Below are 17,563 nucleotides of genomic sequence, written 5' to 3' on the forward strand. Positions count from 1 at the left end.
CTGGGCGGCCCCGGTCCACCCCTGCTCTAGAGCTTACCTCCTCCATTATGCTGGTGATAGTTGATGAGAAGAGGGATGGAATCGAACACATACTTTTCAGCCACATAGTATCGCTTAGGATTGTCATTTGTTTCCTTGATGTGATAATGCTTTATACAGGGATTGTTCTCACTTAAACAAATGAAACACAAATGTAGTGATTATTAAGAAGCAATGTTGAGACACAAAAAAGTCTACTAGTATTAAGTTCTTATTATCTTTGTCTTATAACCTCTCACAAGATGGCAGATATTGTTCAACTTATAAGTCGGTCTTGACAGATTGGGCCTGGGTGCTGCAGTACTGTGTTAAAAAGGACTCTGAGGCTGTGTCTGGACCCAGTGGACAGCAATGCTGTGATGGATTGGTGATGGTTCTTCCATTGCCACAAAATGAGGGAATAGAAATATTTGCTGTGTTTGCCTTGCCTGTTCTATGAATTTAACTGATTGTCAGCATACATTGAGAAAGCCTCTCTGACCCCTTCACCCTTATTTGACTTTATGCTGCAGAGGATGAACATAACAGGCCTGACTACCCTCCTTAGAAAGGCCTGCTTCCATGGTGAACCCTTGGCTGGTGTTTGGGAACTTGGATTTCGGGAGGGCTCTTTCCCTAACTGATAAGAGTGGCGAGCTGTGCCTTGCCTAAACTGTCTGCTAGAAACAATGTGCTTTATGGTGAACACTTGTTTTCCTTTTGGGTATCTGGAATTTTGGCATGTGCTAGGCAGGGGCTGTCTGTGGAAACAGCGTCCAATAAAAGCCTGGGGCACTGAGTCTAACGAGCTCCCCTGGTAGACTGCTAACGTGTGGTTACAACTTGTTGCTAGAGGAATTAAGCACGTCCTGTTTGGCTCCAATGGGAGAGGACTCTCGGAAGCTTGTGTTTTGTTTCCTCTAGATTTTGCCCCATGTGTCTTTTCCCTTTGCTGATTTTGCTTTGTATCACTTTGCTTATTAAATCTCAATAAGTCTTAGTCCTGGAAGGCCTCCTAGAGAGTCCCTGAAGCTGGGGGTAGTTGTGGGGAAACTTGACACAGACTTCATGTTTCATCCCTTCTCCATCATACCTGTGGGGTTGCAGGTCACCTCCTTACTGTCTCCCAGCCATGGCAGAGGCACGGCCCCTCTGTGATGTACACTGTGTTCCCTCCTATCCCTGGATCGGGCCCTTCCTCTTTGCCACCTGCCCTTGCTCCACGTCCTGCTCACATCCTCAGTCTTCCAAAAAAATTTTCCAAAGTCACCTTAGAAATTATTTGTCTCTCCTCTTAACTCTGACTGCACTTTGGTCATTATCAAACAGCTTAGTTTTAACTAATGTTCTAATTAGAAGGGAATTTGAGACCTAGATGGGTTCTTAGACGTTTTACAGAGAAGAAACAGGTCCAGAGGGGCAGAAAAGCAGCAAGGATCTTGCAGTCAAGTTGGCTGGAGCCTGGATGTGGCTTGGCGCCTCCAGACCCACGGCCATAGGGAGGCACCATCAGCTCCTGAACCTCGGTTTCTTCTGTGTGCAATGAGCATAGTAATACCTGCCTTCAGGGCTTCTTAGGATTGGAAATGGTCTGCATATTTTCTGGCACATAATAAAGACTCAGTTAATGGTAGGTAGTTTCATGAGCAGAGCCAGAACTGGAGTTCATATATTTTTGCTTCCAGATAGAAATATCTCTTCTGTTATTCTATGTATTAAATTATATACTCATCCAATACAGTGCCAAGTATTTTATGTCTTTAGAACTCTAAAATTGGAGATGCTAATTGAAAGACGACCTGGCATCCACTCCCAGCTCTGTCACTTTCTAAGTCTCTTACGTTCTATCCTTGATCTCCATGGCCTTGGTTTTCTCAGAGTAAAGAGGGAAAACAGATCATTTCTGGTGAGCCTCTGCCTCTTGCACTGTCTAACTTTGTTGTCTGTACCCCAATGCTCACACGCTTCAGAAGTGTTTCTCTCCACTTTGCTGAGCAGAGTTAGCTCCATACCTCACAACAGCCTTGGTGAAAACAGACACGGTGTATGTTCCTGGAGTCCTGGAATCTCTTACCATGAAGGCTCCTTCTTTGCCCTGGAATGGTTAGAAAGAATGGAAAGTTAGTGATCTCAGGAAACCAGGCTTATGCCTCCAGCTCCACTTTCTTGCCCACAGAAGCAGGAAATACTTGGCAGAAGTAGGCCGACTTGGCATAGAGCAGATTTCAGTAAGAATGGCTACCGTTTCATTTACTCCTGTCTTTCAGTAGATATTTCTTGGTCTCCTACATGGATCCCAGACTGTTCTTGTGCTGACATGAACCATGAATGGAGACAGAGACGTAAGCTCTGCCCTTTTAGAGCTCCCCATGTATCAGACTCTTTACAGATATTTTCCAACTCTTACCACAATATTGCCATCTGGATATTGGTATCCTTAACTGCCGATGACACTGAGTGCCAGAGAGCTTAAGTGGCATTCCCACGACCCACAACTAGAAAGTGACAGAATTGGGATTTGAACTCTGGCATGTGAGCAAAGCCCAGCCTTGGTCTACTACTCCAGGATGCCTCCTTTCAAAGAATGTTAGAAGCTGCTTCTCCATTTCCCTACAAAGGCACAAAACTGTCCTGAAAACTTCATCCGTGTCTTAATGGGAATATAGAACTTTAAAAAATTTTTTAGAGTCAGGGGGTATGTGTGCAGGTTTATTACATGGACATATTGCGTGTTGCTGAGATTTGGGTTTCTATTGAACCCATTAGCTAGATAGTGAACATATTACCCAATAGGTGGTTTTTCAATCCTTGCCACTCTCCCTTCCTTCCCACTTTTGGAGTCCCCGCTGTCTATTGTTCCTATCTTGATATCTGTTTAGCTCTCACTTATAAGTGAGAACATGTGGTATTTGGTTTTCCATTTCTGTGTTAATTCACTTAGGATAATTCCTCCAGGTGCATCTATGTAGCTGCAAAATGCACAATTTTGTTCTTTTTTAGGGCCGCATAGTACCCCACGGTGTACATGTGCCAAATTTTCTTTATCCAGTCCACTGTTGATAGGCACTCAGGTTGATTCCATGTCTTTGCTGTTATGAATAGTGCAGGTGTCTTTTAGGTAGAATAATTTATTATCCTCTGGGTATATACCCAGTAATAGGATTGCTGGGTTGAATAATAATTTTATTTTTAGTTCTTTGAGAAATCACCAAACTGCTTTCCACAGCGGCTGAACTAATGAACATTCCTACCAACAGTGTATAAGGATTCTCTTAATGATAACATATTTCTTAGGCCCTTTCCAGAGTGAGAATTTGGCTGCAGGGCGGAAGGAAAAAGAACATTAAGCTCCTGGTTTCATGAGAGAGGTGGGAAGAAGGGAGTGACCTGAGAATGTAACTTTCGCCACCCTGACAATTCTGCCAGCACTGATGAAATAAGCACTAATAAATGGACATACCATTTTATTCATTCTTGGTGGAAATTAAAAAATCTGAAGTCTATTTTAAGTACTTCATATCTAACACTCTGTTCCTACCCCGCTGTAAATTTGCGCTGGTAACATTTGTTAAGCCAAATATTATGATTCACTTAACTTAGTCATAGTGAGGGCCCTAAGTAAAGGTCAGAGTTAGACAAGATCCTTGTGTGGAGGGCATACACTTGGAGTATAAGGAACAAAGTATATAGAACCTACAACAACACAAATTCCTCTGTCCCACAACTAAAAAGATAGTTTGCCTATGGGCACACATCTATGCACACACACAGACAGTGGCCCATGCTAATTGTTTGAATTCTAGAATCTCTGGGTTTAAAAGGATTTTTTTTTTGAAACTGGAGTCTCATTCTGTCACCCAGGCTGGAGTGCAGTTGCGCAATCTCAGTTGACTGCAACCTCCACTTCCTGGGTTCAAGCAACTGTCTTGCTTCAGCCTCCCGAGTAGCTGGGATTACAGGTGCCCGCCACCACGCCTGGCTAATATTTTGTATTTTTAGTAGAGATGAGGTTTCACTATGTTGGCCAGGCTGGTCTTGAACTCATGACCTCCAGTGATCTGCCTGCCTCGGCCTCCCAAAGCGCTGGGATTACAGGTGTGAGCCACTGTGCCTGGCCTTAAAAGGAACTTATAAAGATGAGTAACTGTATGAGCTTCAGTTTCCTCATCTGTAAAATGATCTTTGGAAGGTTGTTGGGAGAACTAACGTAATATGCCTAGAATTGCTCCTGGAATACAATACTAGGACAAGAACTATTAGGGTTATAATTGGCCATTATTATCACATGCTATGTTTGCTACTTATTGGAAGTAATTATTCCATTGTCAGTCTCCATCTGAGACATGTTGGTTGTGTTAGGAGTATTTTTCTTTCTTTCTGTTCATATAATTTGAAGGCGACATTTCAGAAGATAATCTCAACACACAGGGTAAGTTATTCTGAAAAGATGGACTGATAATTCATAGTCTTGTTACACTGCATTATACTTTAAGAGTGTCTCTGACACAGCCATTTTTCGTTCTGGAGGTGGTGCATTTCTTCTCTTGAAACAAACCAATTATTAAGTCAACATTGAGTCTTCAATGACACTTTAGAATGTCTGAACTTCAGATCACCCTATGTGTGAGATGCTGTAAGGTGTTCTAAGTGAGTTACCCGCTTGCAAGGAATTTACCATCTACCTAGATGGGTAAAGACAGAAGAGAAACTGCTGAGATTGGAGGCAGAGTGAGAACAGAGCCACTGGAGAAGTAATAATACTGATAATAACATTTGACCCATAAGGGTTCAAAAACAAGAAAAACCATGTTCCATAGCTAGGGTGAGGGAAGGCATGAGAGACTTCTGGGAGGAGGCAACATTGGAAGAACTGATATGGCACATTAAGAGATGCTTTTTAGTGGCTCCCAAATGTGGGTAAGTCCCAGAATAACTTGGGTACCACCTCTTGAAGTTCTGACTGGATAGGCCTGGAGTCCACGAATTTGTAATTTTAAAAAGCTCCTGCAGTGATGGTTATGATCACCCAGGTCCCCCTTAAGCGGAATTGTTAGTTTAAAAACATTTATTAAGCCTTCAATGTATTCATTCATTCATTCATTCAACAAATATTTATTGAACAACTACAAGGTGCTAGATACACTTTTGGGTGCCTAGGTACAGCAGGAACAAGATAAATTGTTTATAGTCTAGTGGCAAAACATGTGTGGGGCAGTACACCAGGAGTTTTAGTTCATAAAAAGGTGTAATGAATCAATTCATCTCTTTTTTGTATTATTATTATACTTTAAGTTCTGGGGTACATGTGCAGAACGTGCAGGTTTGTTACATAGGTATACATGTGCCATGGTGGTTTGCTGCACCCATAAACCCGTCATCTACATTAGGTATTTCTCCTAATCCTATCCCTCCCCTAGCCCCCCACCCACCGACAGACCCTGGTGTGTGATGTGTCCATATTCCTGGTGTGTGATGTGTCCATGTGTTCTCATTGTTCAACTCCCACTTATGAGTGAGAACATGCAGTGGTTGGTTTTCTGTTCCTGTGTTAGTTTGCTGAGAATGATGTTTTCCAGCTTTATCCATGTCCCTGCAAAGGACATGAACTCATCCTTTTACCAACCCAAATGCTCATCAATGATAGACTGGACAAAGAAAATGTGGCACATATACACCATGGAATACTATGCAGCAATTCATCTCTTGAAGGTCCTATACTTATTAGATAAAAAGACTCTAAATACACCTAGAAATAATACAGCGATTATTTCAAAACAGCATACAAAAAAAGTGAAAAATAGCAAGAAAATGTCATTCGATTCTATCCAGAATCTGGGCTAAGTCTGACAGGGACCCATTGAAGTTTGCCCTTATATTTACCTAAGGAGGAGAAGAGGATTTGGTAAAGTAGCTCAAAATATTAGTAAGGAAGCTGGGCGTGGTGGCTCATGCCTGTAATCCCAGCACTTCGGGAGGCCAAGGCAGGCGGATCACCTGAGGACAAGAGTTTGAGACCAGTCTGGCCAACACGGCGACACCCTGTCTCTAGTAAAAATACAAAAATTAGTTAGGTGTGATGGCACATGCCTGTAATCCCAGCTACTTAGGAGGCTGAGGCAGGAGAATCACTTGAACCCAGGCGGCAGAGGTTGCGGTGAGCCGAGATCATGCCACTAAACTCTAGCCTGGGTGACAGAGCGAGACTCTGTCTCAAAAAAAAAAAAAAAAAAAAAAATATATATATATATATCAGTTAGGAGGAATGTTTCAACTGCCAGAGCAAGCAAAATGTACTTAGCACTTAGCACCTCACAAGAACTGCTGTAATACAGGAATCATCTTTTGGAAGTCATTAATGTGGGCTGTTTGAAGTGCTCCATAGACGTCATTAACTGATGAGTGATTAATATAACAAAACTACACTTGTTTAAACACAGTGTAATTCAGAGTTTTAGCTAATTTTGCACTCCACTCAATTAGTTCGTATTAATTGAGTTCTACTTTGTTATCCAATAACACAGACTGACGGCGCCAGGTTTGAGCTGGCTACATTTGCATTGTAAATTTAACTTGAGAGCGTACAGATTCCCGGGAACTACACTGGAGATTCTGATTCTTTGGATCTGGGGTGGGACCTGGGAATCTGTATTTTTGAACATTTCCCAGCAATTCTAATGTGTGTTTTTTTGGGGAACCCACAGTAAGTAAGTAAGTGCTGAGTTGATGTAGAGCCAAGGAGAGACCAGAGTTCGGTAAGGACTCAGCTCAACTTCTTTTCCTTCACGGAATTGTTCCCAACTCCTCTGGAGTTTACCTTAGTTTATTTGAGATTATTCGCTTGCTCTTTTTTCTGCATTTGTCTTGTTTCCCAATAAAGTCCCAATGCCGTGGACTGTGATCAGCTGTGTTGGTCACAGGACAAGGAGCAGGAAGTGGCAGGATGAAGGCTGGGTAACTGTGATCCCTGATTTAATCCAATTCTCCCTTCTACTCACTGAGAAACCGGGGCCCAGAAGGAAGAAGAGAGGTCCCCAAAGTCACACACTGAGTTGGTGACATAACAGGAACTAGAGTCCGGTACCTGCCCCCATACTGTGTTTTCTACTTTTCTCTTCCCTTTTCTCCCATAATCTTGACATCCCTGAGTAAAATCGGTCCTGCTATGCACACTGCATGGCTTTAGAGGATAACTGTTGATGAAATAGAAGTTAAAACAAGTGCTATGTTTCCTCTGGACTCACAGCCCAGTAAGGCCGAATCAGAGTCACAGGCACCTCTGACCTACACCGAGAAGAAGGCACGGCCGACTGCCCTGATAGCACCCCACAGCCAGCCATCACCACTCGCAGACTGCTGCAGCTGTGGTGATGGCTGCATGTCAATGCCAAGCCCAGGTTTCTCATCCTGTTGTTTGCTAGTCCTGTAAATTCCCAGAATATTTTCACCAGACATGAAAACTACCGTTAATCCAACATGTCCACCCACTGCATTGGCATAAAACACAGCAAGGCTGAAAAAACAGTACAATTCTTTCTTTCTTTCCTTTTTACCTTTCTTCCCCTCCCTCCCTCCCTCCCTCCCTTCCTCCCTTCCTTCCTTCTTTTGACAGGGTCTTGACCTTGCCCAGGCTGAAGTGCCGTGGTACAATCATAGCTCACTGTAACCTTGAACTCCTGGGCTCAAGTGATCCTCCCACCTTGGCCTGCCAAATCGTTGGTATTCCAGGCATGAGACACTGCACTTAATTCATTTTATTTTATGTCAAAAGACAGGTTGAGGAGACTTACTGTGTCCAAAAGAAGTTTTTCAGCTTTGTCTCGGCTGATACTCTTATTGTACCATCTGAAAGCAAGGAAAAGTCATATGTCAATGAGATATTTTAAAGTTTCATTATTTACTTATAAAAGACAATGCTAGAAAATCATATGGTCATTTTCTATTTCTACCAGTGCTTCAAAAAATTTTTAAGTGTATTTTATTTATTTAACAAGCCTGCACACATATGTTTCTACTGGTGCATTTAAACTCAAAAGCAAATGCATGATTCATTTCTGGGTATTAAAATGTTTAATTGGAAAGAAACATATGAAACGGAATTGGCAAAATATTGATCATTGTTGATGCTGGGTTTGGGGAACATGGATATTCATCATATTATTATCTTTACTTCGGTATATGTTGGAAATTTTCTAAAATAAAGTTTTAGAAAACATTAATTTTCCTCTTCATTTCATAAGTCAGTAGGCAGTTCATTATAAGGAGGAGGGTGCTAGTGCAGCTATAAAATTGTAATACCAGTTTGAAAGTTTAGCAAATATCCTTTTAAAACAACTGTAGTATTTTCCTCTTTAAGACTGCTCTTCCAGACATTCTGCCGAGTAATTGCATTATTTGTATAATTTTGTTGTCTGGTGAAAAACAACTATAAAATGGTAAAGAAGAATATAAGAGATTTTTAGGGATGAAGTTTTTTTTATGCTGTTAACAATATTTGAGCCACATCCTAACCTCTCTGGCTGCTTTTTAGGTAAGAGGAGGCAGACTGATCATCGGTTAATAATCAGTTTTGAAAATTAATGAATGCAGGAGGAGAGAAGTTCTGGGTAGGGAAGGTATACCACTTAACAAACTTGTTTGGCTATTTGAGAGTAGCCATGACTAAAGGAATTCACGGATTCATTAGAGGTTTTTGAACATTATAAGACAGAACAGTACATGACACCAGCATGGGCTCTTAGAGATTATTTAATCGAGGACTGGGAAAATATAGGCTTCATCTCACACACAAGCCGTCAGCAATAGTAGTGGCTGCCTAGAGCTGTGCATTGAAAAGGTTGTCGCCAGCATGGTGGGTAAATAGCTTCACTATTAAAGGGTGATGTCTGCCTGAGTTCAGTGCGTGGGAAGGGAATGCCAGCAAGAGAGTCATGATTTGCTTTCCTTCATCTTGTCTGAGCCTTCATTTTATGGAGAAGGGATCAGAACTCAAATAGGGTGAGGTAACTTGCCCAAGGTCATGACTGCAAACCAAGGCAGGAGACCTGAATCCATTCAATTTACCAACCCATGACTATGTTACCAGGTGGTACATTTTTAAGTGCTTAGGCAGATCTCACCTGAAACTAGACAACACTAAGTTCACGAATAAAAAGTTACCATACTGGAATCTTTCATATATCCAGTTATATACTAAATATCTGAATGTTTGCTTGTAAGTCATGTTATTTTCCAGCTGAGATTCATAATCTGGAGAATGCAAACTGAAAGTGCACAGTATAACTTGTTTTGTTTGCATGGTATAATGTTTTATTTTTAAAATGGCTTAAAATACCTTTAGGTGGGTGAATGACTTTTTTTATTTGCTCCAGGCCTCACCATTTCCTATTGCTTATCCTGTTGGAATTTTGAGTTTGCTTCTTTGATCATAAACAAAGAGATTCTGATTAAAAGCAAAGATGAACAAACAAAACTACATAGCCTAGTGGTCATTTGAAATAAATGCTTATTGTTTTTTCTTCAAAGGTATTGCCTATAAATAATTTTTATTTTATTTAAGCATATATCCTATATGTTTTATTTCAGCTCAAAAATTCTTAGAACTGATGACCCTTTTGTTCACTGAGGGAAGGGCTGCTCACACGTACTTGATCAAAACAAACCAGGTTGAGAGACTTCAGACAACGACGGTTCTTCACTAAAGAATCTACTAGAATTTCAGCAACAAATAACTCGACCACATTTGAATTAAGAACCCTAATGCGTTAATAGGTGTCCTCATTAGCTTTATTCTTTAGGTCTGGTGTCTTATATTTAGTGAGTAATTAATTTTTTAAAATTTTTAAATAATTTCAAACTTGCAGAAAAGCTGTAAAATAGTATAAAAGAATCATTGTATACACATAACCCAGATGAGCCAATTGCTGATATTTTATACATTTGATTTACTATTCCTTTTAGATAGACATAGATTGACTTTTCTTCTGAACTATTTGAGAATTGACTTTTACTCCTAAGTACTTCTGTGTCTATTTCCTAAGACACAGAGTATATACTTATATAACCACAGTACAATTACCAAAGTCATGAGATTTAAGATCTACATAACACTATTACTTAACTGCAGATCTTATTCAAATTTTATCCGTTGTCCCAATAATGTATATTATAACAAAAAATATTTTTTTGTATGGTTCAAGATCCAGCCCAGGATCACCACTGTATTTAGTTACCATGTCTCTTTAATCTGTTATTATTATTTTTTTTGAGATGGAGTTTCGCTCTTGTTGCCCAGGCTGGAGTGCAATGGTGCAATCTTGGCTCACAACAACATCTGCCTCCTGGGTTCAAGCAATTCTCCCGCCTCAGCCTCCCAAGTATCTGGGACTACAGGCGTGTACCATCACGCCCGGTTAATTTTGTATTTTTAGTAGAGACAGTGGTTTCACCATGTTGGTCAGGCTTGTCTCAAGCTCCTGATCTCAGGTGATCCACCTGCCTCAGCCTCCCAAAGTGTTGAGACTACAGGCATAGGCCACTGCGCCCGACCTCTTTAGTCTTTTTTAATGTGGACCAATTTCTCAGCCTGTTGTGTCTTCCCTGGTATTAACATTTTTTTTGAAGAGCACAGGACATTAATTTTAGAGAATATTCCCTAATTTGGATTTGTCTAATATATCCTTATAAATATATCCTCATAAGTAAATTCATGTTGTGCATTTTTTGAGTAGGAATATTACAGAAGTGATGTGTGCCCTTCTCAGTGCATCACATAAGGAGACACAAGATAACTTTTTGTTCCATTATTTATGTGCATTTGGATTGATTGTTTAAGATGGGACTACTAGTTACCTCCACTTTGTAATTACAAGTGATTTGTGAGGAGATACTTTGAGACTATGTAAATATGCCATAGCTCAACAAACTTTAACCTGCTAGTGGTGACATTCATTGAGAATTCTTGCCTGAATCAGTTGATACTCTGGGTTACAAAATGATGATTTTTAAACTTTATCATTCATTAGCTGGCATTCTACTATAAGAAAAAACCCTTTCCTTTTTATTTATTTCTTTATTTATCTATCAGTCTATCTATTCATTACAGATTCTTACATTATTCAATGGTTTGTAGTCTAGTACTTATTTTAATAGTCATTATTTATTTTGATACTCAAATTGTCCCCAATTTCATCTAATGGAGCCTGTTAGAGCCAACTTCTGTGCTCATTTGACATGCCCACATCTTTTTGGCTGGCACAGTGGTTCGTACCTGTGATCCTAGCAGTTTGGGAGGCCAAGGTGGGAGGATCACTAGAGCCCAGAGGTTCAAGACCAGCTGGGCAACCTAATGAAATCCTGTCTCTATAAAAAATTTACAAATTAGCTGGACATGATGGCATGTGCCTGCAGTCCCAGCTACTTGGGAGGCTGAGGATTGTTTGAGCCAAGTAGGTTGAGGTTGCAATGAGCCGAGATCACACTACTGCACTCCAGCCTGGGTGACAGCGAGACCCTGTCTCAAAAAAAAATTAAAAAAGAAAAATTTCTTTTTAAGTACTTCTTTACTTTCTGGCACAGAAAGATGTTTCAAATTCCTTTTTGATCTACCCCTACCCCAAGCCTTTTCTGCAGAAAGTCGTGGTTCTTTTTGGTGGAAAGTGTTATTTAGGCATCAAGAGCTGGATGGTATGTGTGAACATTGCTGTTGCAGTAGGGATCATCTGGTATTTTTACAGTAAACCAATAACTTATTCCTAACCTAGGGAGGATTCCTTAGGACTGTATTTTCCAAAAACAAATAAAATATCTTACTCATAAGTTTCCAGATTATTTGGAGATTTTTCCACCAGATAACTGCTTGGTACATATCCTTCATGCCTGTTAAAAGGAAAATTAGTGTTTAGATCTACATAGAACTAAGTGTTATATCATTTTATAGGTTTAATCCACTAAAAGTCGTTTAAAGATTGGGGAATATCACATTATTTGGCATTTGCGATAAGACATTTTAAAGTTTAGAGTACAAGAATTGGTAGGCTGGGGGTGGTGGCTCATGCCTGTAATCCCAGCACTTTTGGAGGCCGAGGCAGGTGGATCACGAGGTCAGGAGTTCGAGATCAGCCTGGCCAATATGGTGAAACCCCGTCTCCACTAAAAAAAAAAAAAAAATAGCCAGGCATGGTGGTACACGCCTGTAGTCCCAGCTACTCGGGAGGCTGAGGCAGAAGAATCACTTGAACCCAGGAGGTGGAGCTTGCAGTGAGCCGAGATCGTGCCACTGCACTCCAGCCTGGGCAACAGAGCAAGACTCTGTCTCAAAAAAACGAAAAAACAAAAAAAAAAGAATTGGTAAAAAATAATAGCAACTTGCTGTCTGTTAAAGGCAGGTTGATTTCACTACTAAAATATGAAACATAATAAAAAAAGAAGTGGCGATTTTACTTAAAAAGCTCTTCTTGCTATTCTCCTCATTGTGAAATTTCCTCTACTGGAAAAAAAGATTAATATTCAGTCTCTATTTTCTATAAGGAAACATTTTTGTGTGATAATCAACATTTTTTCCACTTTAGTACTATCATTTTATAGTCAGGAAATCAAAATAATTAAAATATAAAAGATGACTTTCCAACCACAGATTCTAAAATACACTACCAGTTGGCATTGTAAGCTTTTTAATTTAAGGCCTCCCTAATTGAGCTTCTTCAGATATGAATGGTATAAACATGAGAAAAAAGGATAAAGCCAGGCTAGATTTGGGGATCGGGAGTCACTTTTGAGCAAGAATTAATAATTGTGCATAAACAAAAAGCATAATAAACAAAATAAGAATATCAAACTTCTTTACATTTGTGTATAACTCTGTAGTTTTCAAAGCACTTTCACATTCATTGTCTCATTTAATACCACAGGGTGAAAGCGGCATCCCTTCTACTTACTCTCTGGACCTCTGACTTTATACCCGTCAAATGAAGGGCTTAAACTAGATTATACTTAAAATCTACCTTAAGTAGATACTCCATACCCTGTCAATCTGTAAAAAGATGCCTGATAGGCTGGGCGCAGTGGCTTACGCCTGTAATCCTAGTACTTTGGGAGGCTGAGGTGGATGGATCACTTGAGCTCAGGAGTTTGAGACCAACCTGGGCAACATGGTGAAACCCTGTCTCTAGAAAATATATAAAAATTAGCTGGGTGTGGTGGCATGCACCTGTAGTCTCAGCTACTTGGGAGGCTGAGGCATGAGACTCGCTTAACCTGGGTGGTGGCAGATGGGGGCAGTGGTAAGGAGGTTTCGATGTGCCGAGATCATGCCACTGCATTCCAGCCTCGGTGACAGAGCAAGACTCTGTCTCAAAAAAAAAAAAAAAAAAATGCCTGACAGTTTATTGCTCTTTATTCCATAACATGTTTTAATTTTCTTATAATAAGGCCAATTTTCAATCTAGTGATTATGTTTATGGGAAATGTGTAATTGGTGCACAGAGTTGTGAAGAGTGAAGAAATCAAGACTGTAGATGCCAAATACAGGATGATCATCTTATATTTTACTCCTCTGGCAGACATTGCTAACCAATCATGGCATACTTTCTTTGGAGAATTGGACATCTGCCCTCAAAATCATCCTTCACACAGTGCTCAGGGTAGCCATTCCAACTGAAGAAAGTCAGCTTATTCTGAAATTTGCTGTTGTTTCTGTATCACTCTTGGAATCCCCTTAATTATGTCTGGTTTTGCCATACTATACTTTTACAGTATATTAATGGATCAAATAATATTTTGCTTTTGAATAGAATATGCCACCCAAAGCTGGGTCATCTACACAAATGATAACTCTCATACTTGTATGTGGATATGTAGAATTTCCAAAGCTCTTTCACTTCCATCATCTCATTGATTTTCTCAACACTGTGACGTAGACAAAGCTGATATTATCATCTGCATTTTACAGTTCAGGAAATGGATTCACAGAGGAAAAGTGACTTGGTCATCCATGAATGACATGGTCACACATATGACATGGTCATCTGTGAATCCTCAGCTACATATGACAAGAGTAGCCGATAAAGTCCAAGTCCTCTGTCTCCTCATCTTGTGTGCTTTCCACTACACCACACCATCACAAAGCAAACTGGGGAAATTCCCATAATGCTGACTGGCTGCTGGGGTATCCTCTTTGATGCCCTTTGAAGTGCATAGTTAAGCCTTTCCACAGGTCACCAAATGAAGAGTTTAACTGTCATTTGGGGAAGTAAGACCTAGGAGAAGAAATTTCCCGGTACATTAGGTGTGCTAAGTAAAGTCAGTTGATTGAACTAATGAATTTCTAAGTCCCTTTGGTGTTTGTAGACCCTGTAGACAGTCTTGAACCTATTTCCAACATGGGCCTGTCTATAATGGACAAAGTGAAGGTGACGTGACCAGCTCAATTGTCTTCATCAATCAACTAGAGAGGGAGGTTCCAGGTGAGGGGAATTGGGGTCTGTTCTTAGCTAGCAAACTACACTGCCTCTCAAACCATGGCTCTGAATCTCATCACCTTTTACCCTGTCTCACTTCTGTCTTTTCTCCCCCTGCAATGGGGTTGATAAGCCTGCTTAAAGAGAAGGCACCTTGAAAATGTAAATTTTGGTGTATGTAAAAGGTAAAGTCTTATCCTTAAAGATATTTGTGCCCTTCTTTTTTTTTTAACCCATCAGATTGGCTTTTTTTAAAAGCTCAGTGACACCCAGTCTTGGCACTTCCATAACTCTGTTAGCAGGAACGTGAATTTGGCAAGCTTTGTGAGGAAATTATGTGGCAAAATTAAGATATCACATACTCTGACTGAACTGTTGCACAGTTAGAAATGTGACATATAGGCCAGGCATGGTGGCTCATGCTTGTAATCCCAACTACTTTGGGAGGCCAAAGTGGGAGAATTTCTTGAGTACAGTAGTTTGAGACAAGCCCGGACAACATAATGAGACCCCATTTCTACAAGAAATTTAAAAATTATCTGGGCATGGTGGTGCATGCCCATAGTCTCAGCTATGCAGGGGTCTGAGGTGGATCACTTGAGCCTCAGAGGTCAAGGCTGCAGTGAACTGTGAGAGTGCCACTGTGCTTCAACCTGGGTGACAGAGCAAGACCCTGTCCCACCCCAAAAAAAAGAAAAGAAAAACTAATGTGATACATATATATATTATATATTATATATATATATAAAATATATATATGTTTGTATTCCAAAGATGGCCAAGATACACGAATACAAGATCTTCATTAAAGCCTTGTTTGAAACAGCAGAGGAAACAAATAAACTGGCAACTAAATGTCCCACCATAAAGGGTTATTTAAATACTTATAATACAATCATACATTCTAAGATTGTGCAATTATTATTATTATTTTTGAGATGGATTCTTGCTCTGTTGCCCAGGCTGGAGTGCAGTGGTGCGATATTGGCCCACTGCAACCTCCACCTCCCAGGTTCAAGTGATTCTCCTGCCTCAGCCTCCCAAGTAGCTGGAATCACAGGCGCCTGCCACCACACCCATCTAATTTTTTGTATTTTTAGTAGAGATGGGGTTTCACCATGTTGGCCAGGTTGGTCTTGAACTCCTGACCTCAGGTGATCAGCCCGCTTTGGCCTCCCAAAGTTCTGGGATTGCAGGTATGAGCCACTGCGCCCGGCCTATGCAACTATTTTAAAAATGAGGTAGATTTGCATGTGCTGGTATGAAAAAATCTTCAATTTGTATTAATATCATTAAAAATTAAAAGCAAGATGCAGAACAGAATGGATCCACTTGGTACAAGTGAAAAAAGGATGCATTTGCATAGGTATAACTTTTGTTTATGATACACAAGAAGGTATTAATAGTGATCACTTTTTTTTTTTTTTTTTTTTTGAGACAGAGTCTTGCTCTGTCACTCAGGCTGGAGTGAAGTGGCACCATCTCGGCTCACTGCAACCTCTCCCTCCTGGGTTCAAGTGATTTTCATGCTTCAGCCAGTGGAGTAGCTGGGATTACAGGCGTGCGCCACCACACCCGGCTAATTTTTGTATTTTTAGTAGAGACAGGGTTTCACCATGTTGGCCAGGCTGGTCTCAAACTCCTGGCCTCAAGTGATCCACTCGCCTTGGCCTCCCAAACTGCTGGGATTACAGGCATGAGCCACTGCACCCGGCCGAATAGTGATTACTTTTGGACTTGACGTGGGGGCAAATGGAGGGTGGCTTATATTTTATGTATATTTCTCTCTACTGTTAAGTAAAATGTTGACATAAATGATCTATACATGGCAATGACAGTTTTCTTTTTTATATTTTAAAATTAATAATAACCTCATACCTTGAAAACATTTAAACCCTTAATATTAATATACAAAGATGTTTGTTGCAGTGTTGTGAATGTTTGCAAAATATTGGAGATAAACTAAGTGTTCAACAAGGGAATTTGCTAATTTAGAGTACATTTATGGCTGGATTGATGCAACCATTGAACTCATATTCTGGAAAATATTCCAGAGCATGGGTTAATACATCGGATATATTAAGAGGAAAAAAAATAAAACCTTAAAAGGCAGTGTGAATCTCATGCTCAGTATTTTTTTCATTCAAATTTGCATAGTGGGAAAGTGGTATTTGTACAACCTTATTTTCTCCCCGAGTCATGTGGATGGCTAGTTCAATGACTGCGATTGTAACTAAATCTTTAGTATCTTCTTTCTGATGCATCCTAACATAACTATCAACCTGTACCATCTCTACACACACCTTTTCTTTCCACCAAAAATAAGCACTTCCTAGTGGGATGTACCTTCAGCCTCACTTAACACTCAGGAACAATAGCGCTTTGCAGAACAAATTACCAAGCTCCCAAATTGTAGATGTCAGTGGAAAAATCCACGGGGTTTTTTAGATGAGTTTGGGTCTGGAGTGCCTGAGATGGGGTGCAGGGAGCAAGCATAGCAAGTGGCTGCCTCAGAGCCACTTCTGAGAAGAGGAAAAACGAGCCTCAACTACTTCCTCTTCCTGCCTCTTCCTTCTGCCTCTGCTCTCCTCTCCCACCTCAGTGCTGTGGTCACGCTGTGGGAGATAGGACAAATCATCCTGGTGTTTTATTTGTTCGCACCACACCTCAAACACGGGGACGGCAGCCACAAAGATGCCTTACCCATTCCTGTCCTGGACTCTCCACCAGTGAATCTCAGAACTGTCCAGCAGGCAGTACTCTTCGTTGCGCCGCAGTGCGAGTTCCTGAGGATCATTGGTTTGGTAGTCATACAAGGCAATGACCACAGTTTCTTCAGGTTCCCAAAGTGGTCGCTGGGGAAGAGAGACAACAAAACCAAGCAAAGACATAAAAAAGGAGGTAAAATGCCTCCTTTCATCGGGGTGTCTGGGGAGACTGTCTGCCTTCCTCTGGTTGACTTTCTTTATGAGTTAGAGTTACAGCGCTGAACCTGACACAAAGACATCAGTGCTTGGAATTCATCACATTGCTCATTCTATGAGGTAAATTCTGAACACAGTGAATTCCAAGCAGCCACATGATTTTCACAA

At 40.6% G+C, this 17,563-nt stretch overlaps 1 protein-coding gene across 1 annotated transcript in view; it reads right to left on the reverse strand.

Annotated features, from left to right (window-relative positions):
• Positions 1-17,563, reverse strand: part of ITK (IL2 inducible T cell kinase) — a 75,154-nt gene that overhangs the window by 15,259 nt on the left and 42,332 nt on the right. Inside the window, exons 6-10 of the mRNA XM_003268572.3 lie at positions 17,175-17,326; positions 11,827-11,892; positions 7,806-7,860; positions 2,031-2,113; positions 38-171 (exon numbers count right to left, since the gene is read on the reverse strand). Of these exons, the coding sequence (XP_003268620.2) occupies positions 38-171; positions 2,031-2,113; positions 7,806-7,860; positions 11,827-11,892; positions 17,175-17,326 (490 nt within the window). The remainder of the gene's footprint in view (positions 1-37; positions 172-2,030; positions 2,114-7,805; positions 7,861-11,826; positions 11,893-17,174; positions 17,327-17,563) is intronic.

Source organism: Nomascus leucogenys, chromosome 2 (genome assembly GCF_006542625.1).
Source record: "Nomascus leucogenys isolate Asia chromosome 2, Asia_NLE_v1, whole genome shotgun sequence".
Lineage (NCBI taxonomy): Eukaryota > Metazoa > Chordata > Mammalia > Primates > Hylobatidae > Nomascus > Nomascus leucogenys.